This window comes from Corylus avellana, chromosome ca6 (assembly GCF_901000735.1).
Source record: "Corylus avellana chromosome ca6, CavTom2PMs-1.0".
NCBI classification, from domain to species: Eukaryota; Viridiplantae; Streptophyta; class Magnoliopsida; order Fagales; family Betulaceae; genus Corylus; species Corylus avellana.
In genome coordinates, this window is record NC_081546.1 from 28,977,081 (window position 1) to 28,995,523 (window position 18,443).

Consider the following 18,443-nt stretch of genomic DNA (forward strand, 5'->3'; position numbering starts at 1 on the left):
AATTAAAAAATTAAAAAAAAAATCATTTTATTTACCAATAGCGTCCACTAAGAGTGGACGCTGAAGAGTGATCATTAGGGTCGACTTGAGAGTCGACCCTAATGCTTAAGTATTAGGGTCGACAAAGTCGACCCTAAAGAGTGCGGGGAGGAATTAAAAAAAATTAAAAAAAAAATCCATTTAACCACCAATAGCGTCCACTATTAGTGGACGCTAAAGAGTTATCATTAGGGTCGACTTGGGTGTCGACCCTAATGCTTAAGTATTTGTCGACCCTAAAGAGTGTGGGGAGGAATTAAAAAAAATTAAAAAAAAAAATCCATTTAACCACCAATAGCGTCCACTAAGAGTGGACGCTAAAGAGTTATCATTAGGGTCGACTTGAGTGTCGACCCTAATGCTTAAGTATTAGGGTCGACAAAGTCGACCCTAAAGAGTGTGTGCAGGAATTAAAAAAAATTAAAAAAAAAAATACATTTAACCACCAATAGCGTCCACTTTTTGTGGACGCTAAAGAGTTATCATTAGGGTCGACTTGAGAGTCGACCCTAAAGAGTGTGGGGAGGAATTAAAAAAAATTAAAAAAAAAATTCATTTAACCACCAATAGCGTCCACTAAGAGTGGACGCTAAAGAGCTATCATTAGGGTCGACTTGGGTGTCGACCCTAATGCTTAAGTATTAGGGTCGACTTTGTCGACCCTAAAGAGTGTGGGGAGGAATTAAAAAAAATTAAAAAAAAAATCCATTTAACCACCAATAGCGTCCACTAAGAGTGGACGCTAAAGAGTTATCATTAGGGTCGACTTGAGAGTCGACCCTAATACTTAAGTATTAGGGTCGACAAAGTCGACCCTAAAGAGTGTGGGGAGGAATTAAAAAAAAAATTAAAAAAACCTAATATTCATAACCAATAGCGTCCGCTTTTAGTGGACGCTAAAGAGTTATCATTAGGGTCGACTCTTAAGTCGACCCTAATGCTTAAGTATTAGGGGCGACAAAGTCGACCCTAAAGAGTGTGTGCAGGAATTAAAAAAAAAAATTAAAAAAAAATACATTTAACCACCAATAGCGTCCACTAAGAGTGGACGCTGAAGAGTGATCATTAGGGTCGACTCTAGAGTCGACCCTAAAGAGTATGCAGGAAAATTAAAATAAAAAATAAAAAATAAAATAAAAAATAAAAAAAAATTGATGCCCAATAGCATCCACTAAAATTTTGTATATATCACTACATTGTTTAAAATTTTCAAATAAAGTGACACAATATGCACCGTTAAATATAACGAAATAAAATTTTAACCTTGGGTGCGATCGATCGCAGTCATAGAATGAACACGTTTGTACATTCTGTGACTGCGATCGATCGCACCCAATGTGCGATCGATCGCAGTCACAGAATGTACAAACGTGTACTTTCTGTGACTGCGATCGATCGCACCCAATTTGCAATCGATCTCAGTCACAGAATGTACAAATGTGTTCATTCTGTGACTGCGATCGATCGCACCCAATATGAGATCGATCGCAGTAACAGAATGTTAAAAGAGAGGCAGAATTTAATTTTTTTTTTTATTTTAATTTTATTTTAATTTTTATTGAATAATGTACAACAACTTTGATAGTGATACAATGAAATGATAGGATCAAGTGACAATCAAAATTGAAACAATTGAAATTAAAGGTTTATTCAAACATCCGTTTGATCATAGTACATTTGTTCAATCGATCATGATAGGATCAAATGATCGATGAAACTTGAAACAATTAAATTGAAGGTTTGATCGACTATCCGATCAATCATAATGAATTAGTTCGATTGATCGTGATAAGATCAAATGACTGAAACAATTGAAATTGAAGGTTTGATCGAATATCCGATCAATCATAATGAATTAGTTCGATTGATCGTGATAAGATCAAATGATTGAAACAATTGAAATTGAAGGTTTGATCGAATATCCGATCAATCATAATGAATTAGTTCGATTGATCGTGATAAGATCAAATGATTGAAACAATTGAAATTGAAGGTTTGATCGAATATCCGATCGATCGTACTGAATTAGTTCGATTGATCGTGATAGGATTAAATGTTCGATCAAACATCCGAGCGATCCCAATGAATTAGTTCGATTGATCGTGATAAGATCAAATGTTTGATCGAACATCCGATCGATCCTAGTGAATTAGTTCGATTGATTGTGATAAGATCAAATGATCGATCAAACATCTGATCGATCATAGTGAATTAGTTCGATTGATTGTGATAGGATCAAACATCTGATCAAAAATCCGATCGATTCAAGTGAATTAGTTCGATTGATCGTGATAGAATCAAATGATCAATCAAATGTTCGATCGAAAATCCGATCGATCAAACATCCAATCGATTTGATTGATCGTGATAAGATCAAACATCTGATCGAAAATCCAATCGATCCTAGTGAATTAGTTCGATTGATCGTAATAGAATCAATTGATCGATCAAACATCCGATTGATCCTAATGAATTAGTTAGATTGATCATGATAAGATCAATTGATCGATCAAACTGAATACAATTGAAGGTTCAATCGAACATTTAATTGAACTATAAGCTTTTTATATTATCTTAGTGCATTAGTTATATTATCTTTGGATTTTGTATTGATCTTATAATTAATTATAAGATAAATATCAACTTAATGATCTTTATTATAAAAATTTATTAAACGGAAATTATTAGTTAATATTATAATAATAAAAACATATTACAGGAGAAAATAAAGAAAAACAAAAATAAATAAAATAAATAAAAATTAAAAAATTATAAGTATAATTTTTTTTTTTAAAAAAAAATAAATTTGAGGCTCATTAGGAGTCGCCCCTAATGAGTGCGAAAAATAAGCGCCATCCAGTGGCGGGTATCTGAAATTTTCGGATCAAAAATTTCATAAACCGCGTCTTTTTTTCCCCAAACCTTCAAAACAACAGAATCCTCCCTAACACCCCTCTCACTCACCTCCCTCATCACTCTCACTCTCAATCTCTCTACCCCTGCTCTCCCAAACTTTGACCGACGAAAGCTTTCATACAAGGCTTTGCTGAGAAGCTGAAAGAGGGAGAGAGAGAGAGAGAGGGAGAGAGAAAGAAAGAGAGAGGGTGGATCGTTCGGGGAAGCCAGAGAAGAAAAAGAAAAAGAAGGGGAGAAAAATCCTCGAGGTAACCTTTCAGTTAAAAGATCGAAATTTTGTCTCTGAAAGCTCTGGGAGCGATTAATTTAGTTGGTTTTTCGCTTTGTGAATTTCTTCGAAAACACTTACCGCGAATTTCCGCAAAAGTTTGAGGCCCAAAGAGATTTTTTCTTCGGAGCCCAAAAAGGAATTCAACATTATGATTCTTATTATTGTTTTGTTATTTTTATACTTAACTTGAATTTGTGGAGGCTAACAAACATGAGATTGAATCGAATTTTCTCAGGTTGGTTTTTGTGAGACGAAATCCACGAAACTGAGAAGGCCAAATTGAGAGAATTCTTCGATGGAAGCTCTTTCTCAAGGACGCCCAAAATATACAAGGAATACAGGGACTTTATCATCAATAAGTACAGAGAAGAGCCTTCGAGGCGGCTTACCTTCACGGACATCCGAAAATCATTGGTGGGTGATGTTAGTTTGCTCCACAAGGTCTTTAGGTTCTTGGAGAAGTGGGGGTTGATCAATTTCGGTGTGGCTTTGGGTATCGATAGTAGTAGTTTGGTTGTGGTGGAGGATGAGGAGGACATGTCTAGGATTAAGATTGAGGGAGCTGTCCCAAATGCAGTTCGGGTAGGGGGGTCACCGAATTCACCAAAGCCTATTTTGGCTCTCCCAAGCGTGAGGCATAATGCAGTTAGGAGTGGAGTCAATTTGCCGCCCCTGGCGTCGTATTCGAATGTTTTTGGTGATTTGGTGAAGCCGAAGGCCTTGGTTTGTGGGAATTGTAGTGGAAATTGTGACTCTGGTCACTATAAATATGCTAAGGTATTTTAGTGTGCTCTTGTAAGTTAATTTGTTGTAGATTGCTAGTTCTTAGCCTTTTGATGTTACAATTCATATGTGACTGATCAAATTGGTTGGTGGAATAAAAATGGGTATATGATATCGGCAATTTGTTTACCATACAATGTATGTTATTTTGTGAGTTGTGCTTTCTACTGCTGCTCTGTTGTTGTTGCTGTTTTGTGTTTACATTTGATCTTGGGTTACGTGTCTCTTAGAAGTTATTAAGAAATAAGGTTTGGGCTATTTCTCTTTGATGTTGTGAGGAAGTATCTGTGGATAAATCAGTCTGCAGGTGTTAATATGTTAAAGCATTTTCTGTTCTGAGGTTTTCAAAGAGTGCTTTGCTTGATAAAATTAAATTACAAGTTCCAGTTAATCAAGTCTATGCATTTGTTTGCTTAATTGTTCATTGTGTTGTTTGTGTGCTGTCTAATTAGGTGCCTCTAGCTATGTTTGGGGGATCTGGTAACTATGCATCTGCATTATACATAGCGGCAGTAAAAGGAAATGCTTTGGAAAAGGTTGAGTCTGAGCTTCTTGACCTTGTAGAGGCTTCTAAGAAAAGTCCGACCTTTGCTCAGTTCGCAAAGGATCTCTCAGTCCCAGCAGATACAAGAGTGAAGAGTTTAAATTTTCTGATCTGACAAAGAATTTCTTGGGTAAGAAGAGTTGTACTTTGTGGTTGAACTCACGATTTTACTGATTCTATGCATTATGCTGATTCATAATTTAAATGCATATTCTTGCAAGAATCTGACTTAGACATACTATGATGTATGCAATCCTCTGTAATTTCTTGTAGCTTTGTTGGCTGAGAATGGGAGGCTGACACATATAGATAGCATCACTAAGAGATTTGTGGAGTTGACCATGGCTCATAAGGGAGAAGTGAAAGTAATAAAACTAGGTGGAGGCGAGAAGCTGAGAACATTACCTTTCTTTACCTTATGAGGATATATAGTACTTCTATCTAACACAAGTGCTATGTGCCATGACCCTTCAAGATCACATATCTAAGCCATCCTGCAATCCATTTAATATGCTCATTCAAACATTTGATAATATTGTTGGTTGGAGTTTTGTTTTCATGATGCCCTTGCAGATATTTCATCAACCGATTGTTCTAGTTAGTTATTCCTTGGTTGCTTAATCTGTGGAAGATAAATCTTACTATTTCAGACAACTAACCTTAACAATTTGTCAATCAATTCAAAGAGTTCAATAAAAGAGGAGGCTTTCATGTGAACAAGCATGTCAGAAGGAAAAAAAAAGAAAGAAAGAAAGCTTCAAACGGACTATATGTACATTGATGTTTTGAATTTTTTTAGCCACATTTATCTTTGGTTTCACTCAAAACAGAGTACAATATTTTTACTCTTGTCATGATTAATAGATAAATTGTTCAGGACACATTCAATAAATAACAGAATCCAGTTATAGGAGGCAGCTTGCTTTTGACATACACAACTAGCTATGTTGCTCTTCTCCTTTTGCTCATAATTAACATGTGTTAGTGGGACTATTATTGATATATGTTAGAAGTATTGTGGTTAGGAGTTAGCCGATGTATGTTACTCATACCAGTGTTCCCTGGTTCTGCGATCGATCGCAAAATGTCGAAAACCTACTGGTACTGCGATCAATCGCACTCCAAGTGCGATCGATTGCAGATTATTTTTTTAAAAATTTTTTAGGACCATTAGGGTCTACTTTGTGGACGCTAATGGTTAACTATTAGCGTCCACTTTGGTTTGGACGCTAATAGTTAATTTTTTATTTTTTATTTTTTTTTTTTTTATTTTTTATTTTTGAGGACCATTAGGGTCCACTTTGTGGACGCTAATGGTTAACTATCAGCGTCCACTTTGGTTTGGACGCTGATAGTTAATTTTATTTTATTTTATTTTTATTTTATTTTTATTTTTTAAAATTTTTGAGGACCATGAGGGTCCACTTTGTGGACGCTAATGGTTAACTATCAGCGTCCACTTTAGTTTGGACGCTAATAGTTATTATTATTATTTTTTTTTAAGGACCATTAGGGTCGACAAAGTGGACCCTAATGGTTAACTAAAAGTGGACGCTAATGCTTGCCTATTAGGGTCGACTTTCGCTTCCGTGTACATCATCTTTAGGGTCAAAACATTGTGACTTTTAGGGTCGATAAAGTGGACGCTAAAAGTGATCATTATGGTCGACTTTTAAGTGGACCCTGATAATCAAACATTTGATCATTAGGGTCGGACTATTAGCGTCGACACCTTTAGGGTCGAAAAGTCGACGCTGTTGACAACAGCGTCCACTTTAGGACCTTTAGGGGCGACTCAAAGTCGCCCCTAAAGACTTAATTTCTTGTAGTGATCTTGTAAGTGCATGCATCTTCCATCATTCTAACTTATTATTTATGTTTAAATCTAATTTTCTTGTAAGGCATGAGTCTGTCATGCATGCATGGAAAACAGGTATCTATATATATATATATTTGGTCACTTGATTGGTTGAACCACCTCAAAAGGTCTTCGGCCCGTGCATTATGAAGCCTCAAGGCCTTATGGTGGTTCAGCCGCCTCTTATAACCAGCTTGGGGTGATTGTTGATGTTTTAAGGTAGTTATTGGATGTGCTAGAGTCTTTTAGCTATCTTTGAAATGTTGATGTGTTAATTGAAGGGTGTAAAGTAAGAGTTTTACCCCATTCTTATGGAAATTAGACTCATCCAATTTGAATTTGTAAGTTTTCATCTTTCTAACTTGTAATTCTTATTGTTGTTGCAGTTTCTATTGGATGTCCTTGTAAAGCACTGGCACCGGCTTGCACTGGCACCAAAACAGTCACCGGTGGCAACTTCAGCAACGCCAACTTCGGTGACGCCAAATTCAGCAGAGACGCGAAGTTCGGCAACGCCACCACCGGCAACGTCACCAACCACAACGCGAACCGCCCATAGTTGGTTGAGCTTCCATTATCAATAATATTGCCTGTAATCAAATATAGGCCGTGTTAAGAAGCTTGTATTATCTACAATAAAGCCAATGATCAAAGATGGTGTGTTGTAAGGCAGATTTATTGTATTATTTGGAACATATATTGAAGCTTGTATTACCGATAATAATTAAGGGCAATAAGTTGTGTTATTTGTATCATAGAAACTTGTACTGGCAATGATAAAGCCAATAATCAGATAATTTGTACAATTTGTAAATATTGTGCTATCAAGGATAAGAAAAATATTAATCATCCATAAAAGTTCACACTGGGTTTCCACAAAGGCACAATTCCAGGCTATAAAAATACATGCCGGAATTTGTTGGGCTCAACTAGACGTACGTTGGGCAAACTCGCGCAAATTTAGTTGAAAATATTTTGTTCCTAACATCGATGGTTTCTCAAATAAATTCTTCATTTCAAGTAGTGACGAGAAAAGAAAACATGAAATGTTTAGTTGAAAATATTGGGTTTAATATAGCGGGTAGAACATATATGATAGTTATGACCTATTAAAGTATGAGGAATGATAGGGACCCAACTTTTTTGCCCAACAAAAGTCCAATTTTTGCCTTATTTATTTTAAAAAAATAAAATAAAATAAAAAATGGAAAAAATGTTTTAAGCAACCCTATCTATTTTTTGTCTTTATTTTATTTGGTATTTTTAAAAAAATGAAAAATGGTATTTTTTTTCATAATAATGTCATTTTTTTCAAGAAAATGTCATTATTATGAAGAAAAATACTATTTTTCATTTTTAAAAAAATACTAAATAAAAGAAAGGCAAAAAATAGATAGGGCTGCTTCAGACATTTTTTCCATTTTTCATTTTGTTTTTTTTAGAAAAAAAATAAAGGGTAAAAGTTGAACTTTTGTTGGGCAAAAAAGTTGGGCCTTTAGCATTTCTCTTAAAGTATTAGTTTTCTACATCAATTAAAACTTATAGGCGATTGTCGTTGGGATTATACCTAACCTTCTCACAAACCAAAACTATATTTTTATAGTATAATAACAGAGGCAACCCCTCATTTGCTTACAACAAATACATTTTTATTTCTGCATATGAATAAGAGCCCATGTCATACTTGACTATATGTCTTAGACATACGCAACATTTGCGGCTTGTCAAGTTATTTATTTTAAGAAGACCCATTTTTAAAGGATGAATGTCAAAAAAATTTTCATTTTTTCATACCACTTTTTCATTTTTTTATACCAAACATTTTTATTTTTTTTTCATATCAATCTACATCAACTACAGTGTCTAGGCTAACCCGTTTATCAAACATCACCAGGAAGAGAAGACAGTACTGGGGGAGAGAGATGGGCAGTGTAAATAGTTTTTTATTTATTTAATAATTTTTTATTATTTTAATTTTGATTTATTTTTTAAATTTAAATATTATTTTAATAATTTTTATTAGTAAAATAATATGGACCATTTGATCAACATCCAACGGTCCAAATTGAGAAATAGAGGGCTCAAAATTCTCTAAGAATTCGAGGGAATCCACATCCAACGATTTAGATTGAGAATTATAGGGCTTGAATTTCCTAGGATTTCGAGGGGATCCCGGTCGGGATAGGCTGGATTTGTCTGTTTTGATGGTGGGTGTCAGCCAATAATAGCTATTACGTGATGGATTAGATGCAACGACTTGTTTAAGCTTCCAATTTCAATGTAATTTGGGAGGTTATTTCTAGTTGAGCTCCCGAACCCGAATAATTTGATTTGGATTCCAAAAACCAATATTCAACTCAACTCACACATAAAATAATAGAATTAATTTTGGTTTTAGACGATGGAGGGCTTTTTTAAAGGAAAAGCTTTGTGTTTTTCACTCCTAGTGGGCCGTGGCTGTAATTTAACCCCTCGCTACAGGGGTAAACATTGATACATTTTTTGTACGTATGTCCCAACCCATTGATTTAGATGAACCAATATACTTATTCTGTGTTGTGTAATTGGCATTGAACTTGCCAACCGACCTACCCGACCACCAACCGGCATTTGTCAGTGTCAGTATTAATGTACGTATCATCGTATGGTCAAAAATACAATTGACAATTGTGCGGTCTATGTCTATCAATGTTGAAAAAGAAGTGGACTGAAATTATAATAGATTTGATTGATGTAAAAAGAAGAAGAAGAAGAAGAAGAAGAAAAAAAAAAAAAAAAAGTAAGAATACTTTGTATAAAAAAGTGTAAAAATTTGTTTTGTAGTGATTTTTTTATTTGAATAGTAATATAAAGTGATTGATGTGATGTAAAAACTAAGAATATTAGGGTTTAATTTTTTTTTTTCAAAAAAAATTAGGTCTTTCGGTCGAGTTCGGCCACTCCTTTGCCAAACACACCTACCCCATGTGAACTAAACTCTCGTCCACCTAGCTAGTTCAAATTTTAAATGCGGGTCCACCAACGGCAACCTTAGCCCGCCAACTATGTCTAACTGTCCCGGCCGGGTGGCAACAATCTCATAGAAACTCCAAACCAAAACAATTCTTTGATAAAATATCCACCATGATCGGTCTGAGCAAGCTTTGCTCGGCACTCACTGTGGTGTTTGTAGTCTCTCTTGTAGCCATACTCGCTCTGCTCTTCTGCATGCTCCGGCGACGGAGAAGGATCCGTGGAAAGAGAGTCTTTGATGGCGAGGAGAATTCACTCTACAACCCCTCAAAGGAGCTCTTCTACTTTTTCTGCTGGAAAAATCAATCCCGCATCGAGCCCCAGCAAGCTCCTTCTCCCTCTCCACACAAGAGAAACAGCGGAGGTCGACAACGTTTTGAAGTGGCGGGGATTGTACATTGTCTAGGTTTTTGTTTACGATAGAGGAGGAGAGAGAGGGTGTGGACTGTGAGAACTGTTCTTCTTCGGAGAAAGGGAAGACGAAATCGAAGAGGGTGATTACAGAGGAGCGCGTTGGGGTCGTTGGGGTGTCAAGCTCATTGCCAGTGGTGTTCATGACGATCGATGTGGATGAAGCGACGCTGTTTTCAACGCCTTGTGCTTCGTCGCCTTACTACACTCCTTTGCCTTCTCCTACTCGTGAGATGGAATCTACAACCTAATCAAATCTGACATGCTCGTGTAAAAAATTGAATGCACTTTTAGGGTTCAAAAGTCCAAAAATTATTAAAACGTATTTTTGGCAAAAATTTAAAAATAATGCTTTTGTCATAAAGTGTTTTTTGACTTAAAAACTGCTTCTCAAATACGCGAATACGATTAATAGGCGATTATATATATATATATATATATATATATATATATAGGACCAACTTCTATCTTTTTCTTATCTCTTAAAATTGATATGGCTTTTAAAATCACTATTAAATTTGAGTTTGATCACTATTGAATTTTAATCTAATTATAATTTTAAAAATTACATCTCATACTTTAAAAATTTACATTTTCTTCAAAATTGTAGAGAATCCTTATCTTGCATAACTTACTTAATTACCTCAAGTGATTCTAGAAGTCTTTCTTGTGTCCTTCCAAAAATTATGTGCCTCCTAAAATCACCATTTGATCAAAATTTAATAATAATCAATCACAAGTCCAATAGTAATTTTAAGAGCCACATCATTATTAGATGGGTACAAAAGGGAATTGTAACATTATTCACCTACCTCCACATGGTTTTGTTTGTCCATGCTTTTACACTATCCCCGAAATTGGGTATTGCATTTCAAGTTAATTCTTACATTTTAAAAAATTTATAGTTTCAAAATTGAAATTTTTTATTCTTAAAAATATAGTCAATCTATCAAATACCTTTCTTTTTTTAAAAAGACAACAATGAACCCCTCTAAGAGATGGCTACTTTATGTATTCACCTTAAAGATTAAATCTCGGAGGTACATCCCACAACACAAGTAAGTCACAACTTCTCTGTGGGGTGTGAGCTCAATGATGCATCTGAAATGCATAGTAGTCTAAAATGCAACTCCTATGCATGGGCCAAAAGTATGGAATTCAGCTCTTTAAGAGTATTCACATTGGATTCAACAAAATAGCTAAAAAGCTATTTTGTCTAGCTTTGTAGCAAAAAATGCTCCACATCCGACTCAACAACAAAATGGCAAAAGATTTGGTGAGCCTAGTGTGTGTACATATATATATATATATAACATTTGTGTTCTCTGTCTTCTTTATGAATATGGAAAGTAGATAAAATAAAAATAAAAATAAAAAGCACTTTAAATGAAAAAATGAAAGTGAATAGCTAAAATACTAAGCCAGATGTAAGTGTTTAGAAAAAGTTGATAGCTAAAAAAAAAAATGTGTTTTTTTATCTAAGTTTTAACTAAATATTTGTTGAACCAGATGTAAATATTCTAAACTGAAAGCAAAATTGTTCTTGTACGAAAAAGTGGGGCTAAAGCTAAAGCCAACCGGAAAAAAAAGGAAAGAAAAACAATAATACATTTCTATATGGGGAGCCTCAACAAATAACTTTAAATTAAAATTCATCACAAAATAAAAATTATTTTTGTGCATACATGTTTTCAGTGCCCTCATCAAATCAAACCAAGCTAACGTGAGTGAGTAACAGTTCTCACACAAGAAAAAAAAATGAAAACATAAGAGATTAAGAAAGCAACCTAGAATTATAATTCTCTTCCCCCGTGCTTCAATATTTTCTAACCAACTTCTTCCTCGACGTGGGCTCAACATGAACAGTGACACGCTCATGTTCAGAAGAAGATGCACACTGCAAAACGCAGAACATTTGGTTCTCCAGATGAACGAAACCAGGTGTGTAGGGGTCATCATATTTATCCAGAAATGATATCCCTACACCTTTCAGACTCCCTTTGAGCCACAGGTCCTGCGCTAAGTTGTAGGAAAGCAACATTGTGGCGTCTGTTAACCAGTACAGCGTATCACCTACTGCAGCTACGGCCCTTCCCCTATATCCCAGAGGACATCTGGCATCTACCATGCGCTCAGCATGCTTCTCCCAGGAACGACGCCGCACATCATATGCATAGAAAGTACTCATAAAAGTCCTTGAAAAACGAGGACATTGTGCTGTTTTTGTGGCAACGAGAATCTGGTTTGGATTCTCAAGAGCTGCAGAAATAAATTGAGATTCCACCGGAAGTGGAGGATCATCAGGCACTTCTTCCCATTTTTGAGTCAACGGGTCAAAAACCTCAAGTTCCAGGCCGTTTGAACAAGAATTAGTCATATCTCCAGCCAACACATGAAACTTACCGTCTACTGCAAAGACGTGAGCATCGAGTCTAGGATATTTCATTGGCATAACAGGAATCCACTCCGTTGATGGACGGGTAACGTCCAATTTACAAGCATAGGCAGAAACCGATGGATTACGATCAGGATAAAAGTCACGATTGCCACCGAAACAACACAAATCGGGGGCTATGGCTGCAAAGCTAGAGCAATTTGGTAGTTCACCTTCCCAAAATGGAAAGATCTCTTCACTATCTTCACTATCGACCTTCAGAGGACAGTCGGCCTCAACTTTAATTGTATACCATCTCGAAATCAACTTCTTATGAGAATCCACGTCCTTAAATATAGGCATGCAACAAAGGATGTCGTAAGGAAAAGAAGGAATTGTAGGAGGGCGATGTGATGATTCATCTAATGGTGACCGCTGACCTGGCATCATGGATGCGTCCATGGAGTATTCGTGGGCGGTGGAGAACGGTGTTGGTGTTACAATTTCAAGGGTGGAACAGAAGTTCAGAATGAAAAATCTAGAGAACAAATCAAGAGTGTCCCAAAATTAAACTTATAATCAATCGCATTATCTAAATTCAGAATACCAAAAAAACTCCAAACACAATACCAAAAAGCAGCAAAACCAATCAGAGATATAGTCCGTAAAAATAAACAAAAAACTAAAAGAACGCCAAAAATGAGAGAGAATCTGAGAGGAGAGGAGTAATAGTGTAACAACAGGAAAATCTGAGAGGAGTCCCGGCGGAAGATCTGAGAGCCGAAAGTCACGGACCACGGCGTTTGGGTCTTTGATGGCAAGAGAGAATCTGATCTGAGTTAGGCTAGGGTTTTTCAGAAGCGATGAATATATATGGGATAAAACGGCGCCGTTTTATAACAGAGAGAGTGTTTGAGATTGCGTTTGAGAAATAAAGTTTTTAAGTAAAAAAAGGCTTTTGGGCAAAAACTTCACTTTTAAGCTTTTGTCAAATATGTGTTTTAATCATTTTTAGACTTTTTGGACTCTTAAAAGCGCTTTTAATTTTTTTTACTAAACGAGTACTTTTTTCTTTAAATGAACTTTTTGAGTGTTAAAAGCACTTTTAGGCCCCTCAAACGCATTCTCAAACAGGCCCTAAGAATGTAATGCTATGGATTGAGTAGCAAACTATCCATGTTCCATCCGCATTTTGTTGGTTTAAACTATCCTCCTTAAATAAAAAAATAAAAAAAAATAAAAAATGATGAAAGTATGCTACTACGCATGATTTCAAAATTTTAGGTTTCATTTTCTTTTTTTTTTCTCTATTCAACAAAGGGATGGGTACCCCTACAACAAACCCAAACGATAAAATACAGTATGTTGATGCAGTTTTTGGTATGGCTTGACCAACAATCGATTGCCTGCAAAATAGCAAGAGTGTCAAAAGCTCCTAGCCTTAGCTGGAGACACTCTGATGCTTACGTTAGCATATTTTGTCTGAAGTGAAAAATATAGCATGTGCTACATAATAAAAAGAATATATTGAGAATGAGCTTTTTGGTCTCCCTATTCAAAATGATCTTTATCGATCCCTTTTATTGGATTTTATATAACCATTATCTGGATGTTTCACCTTCAGTTAATTGAGGGATAACGGGATGTGCTTTAAAGATAATGGAAGGCGGTTGATAGATAGTGGGAGGTGGTTAAGAGATAATCTCATGATACTTGAGTGGGACCCATAGTAGATTTTATCCCCTACAATTACCCCTGATTCCCATGGCACTTTAAGGCTGGTAATTTTGATACGACTAGACAACCTGACACGAAATTACCGAGTTTGGGTTTACCATAAACGGGTTTGGGTCATAAACGGGTTGATCCATTTATGCCCTGTTTATTTTGTGTCTGGCGGGTCGTGTCACGGGTCACCCGTGGGTAACCTGCCAGACACGGTTATTTTTTATTTATTTTTTTATTTTTTACCTAACAGAAAAAGGACAGAGGACCTTTAAACCTAAATCATTTTTTCCTCTCCAGCTCTCCAGCCTCTCCTCACACTGCACCCCCCTCTTCTTTCTCCATTGATTTTCCTCTCTTTCTCAGTTTCTCCCTCTCACATACTCACTCTCTTCCGCTCACCGCTCTCTCTCTCTCCGCTCTTCACTCACTATCGACGTTGCACTCTGCCGCTCTCCCCCTCTCTCTGCTGCGCCGCCGATGTTGCACTCTACCGCTCTTTCTCTCTTCTCTTCAGCGCCAATGTCGCATCCGGTATGTATCTCTCTCTTGCTCTCCCATGTTCTAATTTTGTTTTTCACTTCTTGTATAAATATGTCTTGTGAATCTGTTATATGGCAAAGAACGAGTTAACAAAAATCTTTATAAAAATCTATAGTTGTTATTCTAAACTCTAATTCTAAGAAAAACATGTATATACCTCGATTGCTGTTTTTGAAATGGGTATTTGTTAAAATTGAAAATTGTTGATAAATAAATGCGTACAATGTGTTTGATGAATGGTCTATTTGCTGTTATTCTAAACTCTGATTTTGTTTTTCATTTCCGGTATAAATATGTCTTGTGAATATGTGATATGGCAAAGAACGAGTTAACAAAAATCTGTATAAAAATCTATAATTGTTATTCTAAACTCTGTTTCTAAGAAAACATGTATATAACCCGATTGTTGTTCTTGAAATGGTCCATTTGCTGTTAATCTAAACTTTGTCAACAACCTGATATTGTGAATTAATGACAAAGAATTAATGCTTACTTAATTTTAGTTTTGTGGTAGTATTACTGAATTTGATCTGATACTTACTTGAAGTCTTGAACTTATCTGTAACTAACTTATTAACGATTATGTGTGTAGGTGATTAACGAAGATTCGGTTGTATTCAATGAAGATGTGGTTGAAATAAATGCAATAGAAAATCCTTCTATTCATACAAATCCGATGACCAAAAAAAAGGTCTAGAGGAAGTGTAAGAAGACCTCAATAGTTTGGACCCATTTTGACGAACTTCCTTGTACAGACCCTAATGACTCATGGATATAGGCAAAATGCAAGTTTTGTGATCATAAATATATAGCTAACAGTTCACATGGAACTGAAAATCTACAGTAGCATATGAAGGTTTGTGGAGTGAGAAATGATCATGATATTCAACAATTGCTCCTATCTAGAGGTTAAGGATCTTTGTGAGTAATTTTGTCTTAAAAGATATATTGTTGGTTGCTACAATTATTAAGCATTACTTGCCTTTTTCATATGTTGAATATGATGGTGTAAGAGAAATGCATAGATACTTGTGTAGTGATGTACCATTAATCTCTAGAAATACTGCCACCACAAAAAAAAAGAAGGGATTTATTGACGTGTCTACAGTAACCCACTTTTCGCCACGTCACTATTTCTTGACGTGTTAATTAGTGACACGTCACTAAAGACTTTAGCAACATATTGAATTTGACACGTCACAAATTAGTGACTTGTCAAATTTAACACGTCAATAAATAACAACGCGTCAGTTATTGCCACGTTGGACAAGTCTTAATTTAGTTTAGGTTTTGCAAATTTAGATTATGTAAGTGTTAGAAAAATTTTAAAAACTTAAAAAAAAATAAGTATTAAAGAAAATTTTCTCCTCCTGAATTGAAGAAAATGTCACAGAAAAACAAGAAATAGAAATAGCCAGGGATGCTCATAAAATTTCATTCGAAAAAGATTGAGAATAATGCTGCTCGATCATCCAACTCACGAAACTATGAATCAAAATTTTCAATTATATTAACTATCACCTTTCCCCCATTAATTTTTTTTTTAAAAAAGCATATGTTCTCAAGAAAGTTCTTTGCAAAAACATGCTTATTTTGATAATCAAATCCAAGCAATTAATATCTCCTATTTAAGAAATTCATTGTAAAAGACATGGAGCCAAGGAAATACACCAAGAGGCTCACCCAAAAAATAAAAAAAAAAAAAAAAAAATGAGAGGCAGCATTACTATTCTAGATTATCATCAGAATTTTGAAGATTGGTTTATGCACACCTGATAATTTATAGATATCAAAGGAGACCATGCATAGATTTTGCTATTGGTGTTATAAACTAAATATGAACTTCCACTTATCAGCCCCACCAGGATGCATCACTATTAGTTAGAAAAAACAATACATGGTACAGAAGAAGTAATGGAAAATTAACTAGTTGTGCACAGAAAATGTTTGCGTTTGGTTAAAAAAGAGATTGAAGTTATGGAAAATTAACTAGTTGTGCACAGAAAATGTTTGTGTTTGGTTAAAAAAGAGATTAGGATAATGGAAAGGGAAAGCAAGACACTACTTACAGTAAAAGGCAAATTCTTTTGGTCTTGAGCATCCTCGGGCTGGACCCTTGCAAACTCTTATTATTGACCCAATAATTGGATGCTGCTTATTGTGTTGTAATTGTTATAGTACTATGGTTTCTTAATATTGTGTTGTAGTGGGTTGAGGTTGCATTCTTTAAATCTCTTTAGTCTTTAGATCTTATCAAGTAGGAAGGACGAGGTGGAATCCTTCTTTGATAATTTTTTGGGTGACCGCTAATGGCCCAAGCAATTCGGGCACCGACAAAGAGCAGGGAGGGCAGCAAAGCCTACTTGCTTCGGGCAGGTAGATCCTGCAGAGGGTGTTGTTTGTCGACAACCATACAACCTGATGTGTTACTATGGGTGCTTTGCTTAGCAAATCTAAGATGCATGAGGACAGTCAACCGTATGTGATTGCACTTAAAAAACTAATTGAGTTAGATCCCACATACTCTGATACCTCTGAGCTTCTAAGCAATGCATATGCAACATGGGGTAGGTGGACCTATGTGTTTATTTGATTTAATATTTCTTCAATTAACCACGTTTTTTGATCCTATACAACATGAAAGGGGAAAAATCTAAAGCAAGCAAACCTCAAATGACAACTCTACAATGCTTATTTAACCTCATTAACTTGGAGATGATTCAACCAATTGTCGTATGGTTGAAATTTTAAATTTGAGAAGAATGGTACTTATTAGAGCAGCATTCCTGTAAAATTTCTATGCAAAATGGCCAATCAAAACCTACTTTTTTCTACCTAGCCACTTTTCAAAACCTGAATTCCACTGCTTATCTAAACTTCTACTATATATATATATATATATATATATATATATTGAATTCTTTTATTTATTTTGGTTAAAAACCATCGCCACCAAAAACACCAAATGGAACACCCGTCTGCCAGATAACCACCACCATTACCAACAAAGCATCACCCAAAATCAACCAATCATCACACCAAACCAAAACAACAATCATGTATCACCAATAATGCAAAATCCATCCCACCGAAACCGTTGCAACCCAATATAGACAACATCTATACTCCGAAACCCATTAATGGAACGAACCCATAACACCAAAACCAACAAAACTTCAACACATACCAACCCTTCGCCATACTGCACAGGGAAATCAAAATTCATAGAACTAAAATGGAGGCATTACGTTGCTGTTGACCCAAACTTACCCATCTGCGGTATCTTTCTCAATGGGTCTTCTTCCACTAGCCACATCACCAGGTTTTCACATTCTTGATGCAAATAGGCCAGAGCAGAGGCGACCCCTAATAAAACTTTTTGCCTACGAGGCCATGGTAAAGTCGTTCTCGCTTAGAACAAAGCTTTATCAAGGCTTCCATTGGGCATTAGGTAGTAGCCAAACAAGATTCACCCTTCTCGTGGCACCAACCTTGAAGCCAAACAAGAATTTGATGCCTAAGAGTTCCAATTATGGACAATTCAAACAGAAATTCGTTCCCCGTCCTCACATTAGCCGCTGCTAACAACTTCCCTTCTCTGTGTAAACTCCAAACCCATTCCACCAAGTTGTTGCTAACCTCTACTTTCCCAACTACAGTATCTTTCTCAATAGATTTTCCACTACCCACCACAAGAACCAGAGCTCCATAGCTAAACACATCAGTTTTTTTCTGTAGCTCTCCCCCATTAGATGATACTGGCTTCACGGCAAGCAAAAGGAGGTAGAAGGTTACAGGTTTTTGATTTGGCAAGTACAGGGTGAGAGAAACAAATAAGATAAAATGCCTTTGTGTACAGTACTGTCACGCCACATGCATGTTGCTTGACGCTGTTCACGAATGGAACCAGAATGGCTAATACGATGGGCAGGCATCTTAATGATTTGCTAAGCTAAGACAATTTGAC

At 35.9% G+C, this 18,443-nt stretch overlaps 1 protein-coding gene across 1 annotated transcript; it reads left to right on the forward strand.

The window, feature by feature from the left end:
• The first annotated feature begins 9,534 nt into the window (after nucleotides 1–9,534).
• Nucleotides 9,535–10,085, forward strand: LOC132185564 (uncharacterized). The gene is made up of 2 exons (XM_059599325.1): nucleotides 9,535–9,787; nucleotides 9,847–10,085. Exons 1-2 carry the CDS (start codon nucleotides 9,535–9,537, stop codon nucleotides 10,083–10,085), a joined length of 492 nt encoding a protein of 163 aa, XP_059455308.1.
• Nucleotides 10,086–18,443: the final 8,358 nt, after the last annotated feature.